This window comes from Phaethon lepturus, unplaced genomic scaffold (assembly GCF_000687285.1).
Source record: "Phaethon lepturus isolate BGI_N335 unplaced genomic scaffold, ASM68728v1 scaffold25286, whole genome shotgun sequence".
NCBI lineage: Eukaryota > Metazoa > Chordata > Aves > Phaethontiformes > Phaethontidae > Phaethon > Phaethon lepturus.
The window spans coordinates 7,667-17,211 of record NW_010547277.1 but is presented as its reverse complement, the minus strand read 5'-3'; the positions used below and the strand labels follow the sequence as shown (position 1 = coordinate 17,211).

Below are 9,545 nucleotides of genomic sequence, written 5' to 3'. Positions count from 1 at the left end.
AGCCAACAGCGTCTGCAAGGACGAGTGGCAGAGCTATTCCTGCGTCTGCCAGCCAGGTAGGGCCTGCAGGACTCTGCCACCACTTCGCTGTCCACGTCTGTCTGTCTGCTCCTCTCCATCTGTGTGTCTCTCCTGGCCTGTGACTGCTCTCCTGCCCATCCCTTGGGCAAGTTCTGGGCCCAGAAATCCACACCAGACACTCAGTTTTTGTGGGGAGCAAAATCACTCCTGAGCCCCCTGAATCCACTCCTTGGTGCTCTGGCCCCTCTCAGGGGGAAGGTGCTTTCTTTACACGGTGCTCTCTGTCCACACCTCAGGGTACTACGGAGGGGACTGCGTGGATGTGTGTCACCTCAACCCCTGCAAGAACAAGTCGGTGTGTCGCCGCAAGCCAGACTCACCCCTGGGCTATGTGTGCGAGTGTGGAGGGAACTTTTTCGGGCAGTACTGCGAGCACAGGTGAGATGCAGAGCACAGGGCAGGGCCATGGCCTCCATGCCTGGCTCTGTGCTGCCCTCTCATCCTGGCTGCATGACCAGGGACCTCTCAGTGCCATCTGGCTCCTTGGAGCTGCTGAGCAGCTGGGCTTGTGGGAAGAGAAGGCCCAGGAGATTTGGTTCTTGTAAGAGCAGAGATATTTCTCTCCCTAGGATGGACCAGCAGTGTCCGAAGGGCTGGTGGGGGAACCCAACCTGTGGACCCTGTAACTGCGATGTGAATAAAGGCTTTGACCCCGACTGCAATAAAACCAACGGGCAGTGCCACTGCAAGGTGAGGGGCAGCTGTGCTCATGGAGACGTGGCACATGGCTTGCCTGGAGCCCTGGTCGTCCTTGATGCTGTTCCTTGTCCCCTCCAAAGGCCTGGCAGCTGCCCAGGCCCTGCTTTGTGTGCCCACTTCTGGGCTGGATCCCTGCTCAGCTCTTCTGTGTAGCCCTTCTGCACAATGACGATGGGGGCAGTGAGGGTGCTTGCGAACTGGGAGAGCCCTGCCCTGGCTCCAGCAGTTCCCCAGACGCTGGCCTCAGCTGCTGTCCTGATGGGCTGTCTGATGGCTGTCCCCGTCTCCCCTCAGGACTTCCATTACCGCCCCAAAGGCAGCGACACCTGCCTGCCTTGCGACTGCTACCCCGTGGGCTCCACCTCACGCTCTTGCGACAAGGAGACGGGCCGGTGCCACTGCCGGCCTGGGGTCATTGGACGCCAGTGCAATAGCTGCGACAGCCCTTTTGCCGAGGGGACACCCAGTGGCTGTGAGGGTGAGTGTGGGCATGGCAGGGAGCTGGTGCCATGGGGCTTGGCATCAGTGGCCTCCCCCTGTGACCGGCCCCTTGGGGTACGTGTCTCTGCAGTGCTCTATGATGGCTGCCCCAAAAGCCTTAAGGCGGGTGTCTGGTGGCCCCAGACGAAGTTTGGCTTCTCGGCTGCCGCACTGTGTCCCAAAGGCTCCTTGGGTGAGTGGGGAATGCGATGGGGAGCGGAGGGCGCAGCCTGGCTGTCCTGCCGGGGGCTGTAGCAGCCCCAGCAATATCACTCTGTTCTTGTGCTGTCCCAGTCCCATTTAACTGGGCTTGAGGGCTGGGAGAAGGAAGTTGGAGGAGAAAATGCCACAGCCTGGGGAAGAGCAGAGGGGGTGGCCACAGGGCTGTGCTGTTACCTTGGCCTTGGTCCCCACCTTTTCCCTGCTGCTTTTTGGTTTCAGCAGGCTTGAGGCAGGGGTCAGGCCTGGCATGGCAGCTCAGCACCTGCAGCACCTTGCTGCGGCTCTGCTGGCTCTGCTCTCTCTGTGCACCACGAGTGGAGCAGGGCACAGCATGCCATTAGATGAGCCTCTTGGGTAGGCGTCACATCCCGAGCTGGAGGAGGCTGTCTTCGGTGACGGCAAAGGTGCCAGCAGGGTTCTGGGACTTTAGGGCAGTGTGATCCCCAGAGGACAATACAAACCCTGTCCTTCTCCAGCCGTTCGCCCCAGGAGGAGGCAGGTTCGGCTCCTAACTGTTGTCGCTTCTCTCCCCGGTTCTCTCGCCCTCCGTACTCAGGCTTGAGGGGTGCAGGTAAGGTTGTTCCCATCTCCTTCCCCCTGCGTTGTAAGGGATGCACCACGCGGCTTTCCCTCCCTACTCCCTGCCTGGCACCCTGCACAGCCCTGCACTTTCCCTGCCGCTTCTGGAGCTGCTGAGTGTCTTCCCAACGCTTTGCCTGGCCTCACCACGCCTACTCACCGCTTCCCTGCTCCCAGCACGCTAACCAGCCCAAACCTGGCTGCAGCCGCATGCGGCCGCCAACCACCCGCTGTCCTGAGCCTGCAGTGTTGGCTCTGGGCGGGTCCGTGCTCTGCTCCCCGGCTGGGATGGATACTGGCTCTCCCGGGCTGGTACCTGCTTGCTTGGGCTGGGAGGGGAAGGACCTGGTGATGAGCAATGGGTAGTGAGGCCAGGGAAGCCATGGAGGAGTGGCTGTGGGGTAGAGGAAGGGGGAGCTCTTTGTGGGGGGGCAGTAGGATGGGGACAGGAATTGGTGGGCATGCACAGCACAGGGTCCTGTTCCCTCTGCCTGGGGGAGGCAGAGGGACCCGGGGGCTGGATCCTGCCCAGATCTGCAGCTGAGCCGATCTCTGTTCTCTCTCTGCTGGGGGAAGGCCAGCAGCGTGGAGGTTTCTTTGTTCTTGCTCCCAGTTGCAACGGCACTGGTCCCTGGGGTAAAGGAAGTTGGGGGGGGACAGCTAGGAGCTGGATATGGTGGGAGAGAGCATGCTAGTCACTGGGGCTTTTCTGAGCAGCAGCTGGAGTCTGTTCCAGGCTCCCTCTCTCCACGCTGGCCATGCTGCTGCCCTCTCCCAGCCATGGACACCTGGGTGGGCTCCTGTGCACTGGTGCTGTCCCCAGGAGGGCCTGGTCCACAGTCCTGTCGGGTACACTGGAGTCGCCTGGGTTCCTCTTGCTCAAAGTGTGTGTGGTGACACTCCCGGCCCAGGACACTGCTCTCCATGTCGGCTTTAGCAGTGGTTTTGGTGGTGATTAACAGCTGATTCCTTTCATTGCTGGTATCTCCATTGCTGTGCAGTAGTGCTTGGGCCCCAGCCAGGGCTTGGGGTTTTGTGCTGGGTACTGAACCCACACTGGTGGATGAAGGGTCCTCCATCCCACTCGACTGCAGAGGCTTGCCTCTGGGGCGGGTTTGACAGCCCCACATTAGGAGTGTTGTCCTCCTGGAGTGACTTTGCCCTGTAGAGGGGCAGGACCTCAGCAGGCATTGCAGGCTGTTAGCCGGGGGATGCCTAGTGCTGCATGGGCTTCAGTAGTTTGAGGTCAGATGTGCCCTGAGGACACAGACAGGTCTCCACCAGGAACCAGGGGCTTCTCCAGCCTGAGCCCTGCCAAGTCACTTATTCCTCTTTGCAATTCTGTGTGATGGCACCTGGTGTGATGCAGCCCTGAAGCACACATAGGAACCCAGCTCCTAGAGGGAGGGGACGGCGGCAGCTTGCCGAGGGGATACAGACCAAGAGTGGAATGGGTTGCACTGGTGCAAAGCAGGAGGACAGCCCTGGGTTGTTACAGGCTCTCCCCATCACTTGCCAGTGCTGTTCTTCAGGGTTAGCTGGTGCAGAGGGTCCCTGCTGGGTGGATGCAGCAGGGAAGGCATGTATCCTGTGCTGAATTTCAGACATGCCCTTCCTCCCGGTTTTAGGTGCAGCCATCAGACACTGTGATGAGGAGAAGGGCTGGCTGGAGCCAGATCTCTTCAACTGCACTTCACCTGCCTTCAAGGAGCTCTCCATGCTGGTAATCCCCTCTCAGCTCTGCAGCCCTGACAGGGCAGGAGCCATACAAGCAAGGGCTAACAGACAAGTTTCTGTCTCAGCTCTCTGTGGGCACCTGGAGTAGGAGCAGGTCTTGCCACAGTGCTCAGGACCTTTCTTTTCCCATCTCCTGCCCCCAAACCCATCCTGTGGGAGCATTGGTCTGAGCTGAAGTTCGCTTTGGTTTCATCTCATCTCTTGAGTGTCCCCATCAGAAATGACCTGTGTCCTTTCCTAGTTGAGAGGAAAGCAAATAACCCTGAGCAGGGCTAAATTGTTTGAAGCTGGTGGGATATCTGGCCCATGGAACATCTGTAGCCCTGAGACCCTTTGGTGACAAATCCCTTTGAAGTATCCAGGCAAGTTTATTAAAGACTTGCATCCCACCGAGGCTGAACTGTAACTGAAGCCAGGAGAGTTTCCAGGGAAACACTGCTAGATGCTTGCCCCGTGCTTTCACCTCCTTGGCCTCTGTCATGTACGGTACTGGGTTAGCTGGGCCTGGCCCAGTGCAACCCCTGATGTGTTGCTGGAGGCTGTTTGTCTGCCAGAGATGCTCCCTGTTTTAGAGACCACCACTGTGAGTGTCCCTGGCTTGTGACATGGTTTCAAAAATCATCTCTGGGCCAGGCAGGGCCTGCAGCTTCCCAGTTTCCCAGGGAGGAACCACTTAACTGTTTAATGCCCTCCTTTCTCCCCACTGGCAGCTGGAGGGCTTGGAGAGGAATGAGACCGAGCTTAACACAATTGAAGCCAAGAAGCTGGCCCACCGGCTCCGGGCTGTGACAGACCACATGGATCACTACTTTGGCAATGACGTGCACATCACTTTCCGCCTGCTATCCCGCCTTATGGCCTTTGAGAGCCGGCAACGTGGCTTTGGCCTGACAGCCACACAGGATGCCCACTTCAATGAGGTGAGTCCTTCCCCCACATCAGGGTGGCTTCTCATGCTGCTTCTCTTCATCAGCCACCCTGATCCTGGGTCTCTGAGGAGATCAAGGATGTTGTGAGACCACGTCAGGAGCACTGGGCTCCCCAGTGCCACACAGACATTGACCCACAGGAGCAAGACCCATGAAGGCCACCTGCGTGGTCAGGGCTGGAGCTCAGGGTGGATGAGGAGAGGCAGAGAGCGGGGTTTGCTCAGCCTCGTTCCCCAGGGCAAACAGAGGTCTTATTGCTGCCTGCAGGACCCTCATGGCAGGGGTACAGGGACAGTGTCTCTGCAGGACACTGGCTGATGAGCACTGAGGGTGGGGGCCTGTCATAGCAGAAGGTACCCCTCTTCCCTGAGCCCTTGTGCATCAACTGGGCAGAGAGCACAGGTCTGCAGCCTGAGGGTGATCAGGACGAGGCCCAAAAGCACTGCTTCCCTCACCCCCTGCCACCCTGTCTCTCTCATGCAGAACCTGCTGCGTGCAGGGAGCTCTGTGCTGGCGCCCGAGAACCGGGAGCACTGGGCCATGCTGCCACACAGTGAGCATGGCAGCGCCAGCCTCATGGAGCAGCTGCGGGACTACTCAGGCACGCTGGCCAGCAACATGAAACTCACCTACCTCAACCCTGTTGGCGTCGTCACCCCCAACATCAGTGAGTAGGAGCTGGCTGCCGTTGGGGCCTGGATGGTGCAGAGGCACTCCTCCATCACACCTTGTCCCCTTTTCATCTCACTGCATCTCAGCAAGGGTGCTGATAACAGGCTTTTCACCTCCTTGGTGGTGTTCTCAAACACGGGGAGGTGTTTGTGAGAGATGTCCTGGTTCCATCCCTGCCTGGAGCAGCCCACACACCACCAAGAGCCAGCAGAGCTAGAGTGTGCTGCTTGCTTCCAGTTAACCCCTGTCCAACCTGAGTCTCTTGTGAAAAAGCTACTGGCCCCAGTGGAAGGAGTAGCCTGCCCTACGGCAGAGCAAGGATCTGGGCTGGGAAGAAGCACTGTATATGCTGGAATCTCATGTTGTGCCCAACCATGGGATGTATCTACAGCCCAGCCTATGGCTTATACGGTCCCTTTGCTGGTCACGTCAAACCTGGGGTGCTCTAGAGCATGGTTGCTCTCCAGGTGGCCGTTCTAGAGGTGACTTTCACTCCTTTGCTCCTCCACAGTGCTGAGCATCGATCGCATGGAGAACCACTCCCATATCCGCCGGCGCTACCCTCGCTACCACAGCAGCCTGTTCTGGGGCCAGCCCGCCTGGGACCCCCACACCCACGTTGTGCTGCCACTGTCGGTGCTGAGCCCCCCAAAAGCTGAAGGTGAGCATGTGAGCATCACTCGGGGAACAGCGTGGGTGGGTATGGAATGAAAGATGTACCCCTGCTGAGACCTGGCTCTGTCAGAGGTCCACAAGTGACCCCTGAGAGCTCAGAGCTTCTGACTTCACCACATTCCAAGGCTCCTGGTGGGCTCACAAGCTGCCTTCAGAGTCAGATGTTCTCACCATCTCCTTGTGTGCCTCAGCTGCGCCCACAGCGGTTCCCACGTCAGCTGGGGGCGAAGGGAACTACAGTGTGGAGAACTCCTCCCCAAGGCAGGCACTGCCAGAGCCCGACCCTGCTCTCACTGTGATCATCCTCATCATGTACCGCACCCTGGGGGGGCTGCTGCCTGCACGCTACCAGGTGGATCGCCGCAGCATCAGGTACGTCCTCCTCCCCTTTGCCCCCCACAAGCACCCACAGAGAGAGGCTGGCTGGACTTTGCTCTGCCCCCTCTGGCAGTTGCTGAGTCTGTCTGCTGTGGCTTGGGTTTGGTTCCCAGCCAGATGGTCCTGCGGTGTTCTGCCTGTACCCCACTTTGGTGTTGCTCTGCCCCATGTTTCCTGACCCTGTGGTGTGGGCTGGGCAGAGCTATTCCTTCTGAGACATCAGTGCAGGATGTCCAGGAAGTCCCCAGAGAGCTGCAGCTCCAGCACAATGATGGCAGAGCTCTGTTGCTCCTTGCAGGCTCCCCAAGAATCCTGTGATGAACTCCCCCATCGTGAGCGTGTCTGTGTTCAGCAATCACACTTTCCTGCGCGGGCCCCTGGACACCCCTCTTGTGCTGGAATTTCGCCTGCTGGAGACAGCCAACAGGAGCAAACCTCTCTGTGTCCAGTGGAACCACTCCAACCCGTGAGTCAAGCACAGCTGGGCCACGCACACTGAGCTGCTTTCCCCAGGCACCTCCGCGTTCCCAGAGTCTCCCTGGCCATGACAGGCTGTGTGCCTGGGCAGCACTGGGATAAGGGGGTTTCTACCCTCTCCCAGGGGTTCGTTCCTGCTGGGGGTGCACAACAGGGTCCCTGCAGGGCTCTGGCTCCTGTACTTCAGCTGTAGGAGTGCAGTTGTATCTGCTGGTAGAAAAGCCTTGCCAATCACCCCTCTTCTCTGTGGTTCCTTCCCCACATACCACAATCATCTGTCTTCTCTCCTAAGTGCGCTCTGCTTTTTGGTGGCTGCAGGACCAACCCCTCCGGCTTCTGGACAGCCAGGGACTGTGAGCTCGTGTACCGAAACACCACACACGTCCACTGCCAGTGCTCCCAGTTTGGCACCTTTGGGGTTCTGATGGACAGCTCGCACCGGGAGGTAACCTGAGCCTGTGGGGCTGCGAGCGGTGGTGGGGGCTGTTAGCTACTGGGTCCCAGAGAATAAGCAGGCACAGGCAGAAAATTCCCTGTGGGACACCAGTAGAGTTTGAGAGCCCATCAGGTTTCCCATGTCTCCCCCTAACACCACCATTTGCCTTTGGTTCTCTGCTGCTGCAGCAACTGGAAGGTGACCTGGAGACATTGGCTATTGTCACCTATGCCTTGGTGTCTCTCTCCTTGGTGGCTCTGCTGCTGACCTTCTCCTTCCTGACCTGCCTCAAAGGCCTCAAGTCCAACACACGTGGCATCCACTCCAACATATCAGTCACCCTCTTCTTCTCTGAGCTGCTCTTTCTCCTGGGCATCAACCACACTGAGAACCAGGTCTGTGGGCTCGAACAAGCCTGTGGTGGTAGGGGTGAGGCGCAGATGATGCAGTTAGCGTTGGCACAGTGGGACCATGTCTGAGTGGCTTTTGTCTCCTCAGTTTCTTTGCACGGTGATTGCTATCCTCCTCCACTGCTTCTTCCTCTCCACCTTCGCCTGGCTTTTCGTCCAGGGCCTCCACATCTATCGCATGCAGACTGAAGCTCGCAATGTCAACTTTGGGGCCATGCGTTTCTACTATGCCATCGGCTGGGGAGTGCCTGCCATCATCACTGGTAAGAGCTGCTTGTCCTAGAGCCGTGCCGTAAAGCACCTGTTTTCAGCAGCCTCCTGATCCCCTGGTGCTGCCTGGCTCACTTAACTCGGTGGGGAGAGCTGATGGTGGGCTTGCTGCAGCCAGCTGGCGGCGAGCAGTGCTGTGGTGGTCAGCTGGGGACCGTGTATCAAGGGCTGTTGTCTTGCCTCCTGGGGAGAAGTAATTCCTCAGCGCCTCTCCCCATGGCTTGTTCGATGGGCACAGGGCTCCTGCTGTCCCAGGGCTGGTGGTTTAGGTCTCCTGGTTTCCCAAGCCTGCATGTTTGGGAGTTCTGTTGCCGGCTGGGCTGGGCTGTGTCAGGGACTCTTGGAGAAACGGAAATAAAGGCCCTGATGCTGGGGCTCGCAGTCCTGGCTCTTTTCCCTCTGTCAGGGAAGCCTGTGCACAGAGCAAGGAGCAGCGAGAGAGCTCATTCACGGCCTTCAGTGCTGAGATGGGGTCAACATGGCTTCAGCAAGTCCAAGGCTGCTGGGTCTGGACCTGACCTCTCCATTCCTCTCACAGGGCTAGCCGTTGGCCTGGATCCTGAGGGCTACGGGAACCCTGACTTCTGCTGGATTTCCATTCATGATAAGCTGGTCTGGAGCTTTGCAGGCCCCATTACTGTCGTCATTGTGGTAAAACCCTGTCCTGTTTCACCCACAGCCCTCTCCTCCCTCCCTTCTCTGCACTGTGGGCACTCACCCCTTCCTTGGCTGCCCACTGCCTGCCCCCTTCTCTGTATTCTCCTTCCTCAGTTAGAGGCCCTCTCTCTGTCCCTCCTCGCTCCAGCCAAACTTGGGGGAGGCCATGGCTTGGGCATGAAGGGGAAAGGAGGGGACGTTCGCATGGGTCTGGTGTACCTGGAGTCTGCCCACACTTTGCACTGGGGATGTCAGGTCAGAGCCAGCCCTTGGCACAGCTTCTAATTGGTGCCAACGCTTTCAGATTAATGGGGTCATGTTCCTGCTTGTGGCCAAGATGTCCTGTTCCCCAGGCCAAAAGGAGACCAAGAAGAAATCTGTTCTGTGAGTATTAGCGGCCACACTCCCAGCAGAACTGCTGTGGCTCATGGGTTTTAGCATTTTCAGTGATCATCCTCCCTCTTCCACCATCGCAGAGTGTCCCTCTGTGCCTCAGTGTCAGTCTTGCAGCTGCTCTCCTCTCCCACACCTGCTGGCCACGTTAACCCTTCCTAAACTTCGTCCTTTCCTCTTGTTCCTACATCCCCACCTCCATGCTGTCCCACCAGTCTGTCCCCCTTCACCGCCTGCCCTCATAGCCACCCTTTATGTCTGCTTGGATTCAACACTCTGCCCTTGTTGACTCTCAGTACCTGCTTTTTATTCTCCTACATGCTCGTTCTGAGACCTTTCCCCGCTTCCTCCTGGGCCAGGCCTGGAGCTTGGCTCAGCTCTCTGTGGCCCCAAATGACCTGTGCCATTTGGGCCCCTGTATTTGCCATGTGTGATCCAGAAGGGAAGGCC

The 9,545-nt window shown here is 58.4% G+C and overlaps 1 protein-coding gene across 1 annotated transcript in view; it reads left to right on the top strand.

Moving 5' to 3' along the window:
• The window catches only part of LOC104622724 (cadherin EGF LAG seven-pass G-type receptor 3-like), a gene marked incomplete at its 5' end in the record, with an annotated part of 31,985 nt that overhangs the window by 17,660 nt on the left and 4,780 nt on the right, over positions 1–9,545 (top strand). The window contains 17 exon segments of the mRNA XM_010289595.1: positions 3–56; positions 318–459; positions 651–771; positions 1,075–1,258; positions 1,352–1,453; positions 2,039–2,053; positions 3,690–3,784; positions 4,509–4,718; positions 5,211–5,394; positions 5,911–6,060; positions 6,278–6,446; positions 6,751–6,918; positions 7,248–7,374; positions 7,554–7,760; positions 7,864–8,038; positions 8,584–8,696; positions 9,007–9,086. Of these exon segments, the coding sequence (XP_010287897.1) occupies positions 3–56; positions 318–459; positions 651–771; positions 1,075–1,258; positions 1,352–1,453; positions 2,039–2,053; positions 3,690–3,784; positions 4,509–4,718; positions 5,211–5,394; positions 5,911–6,060; positions 6,278–6,446; positions 6,751–6,918; positions 7,248–7,374; positions 7,554–7,760; positions 7,864–8,038; positions 8,584–8,696; positions 9,007–9,086 (2,296 nt within the window).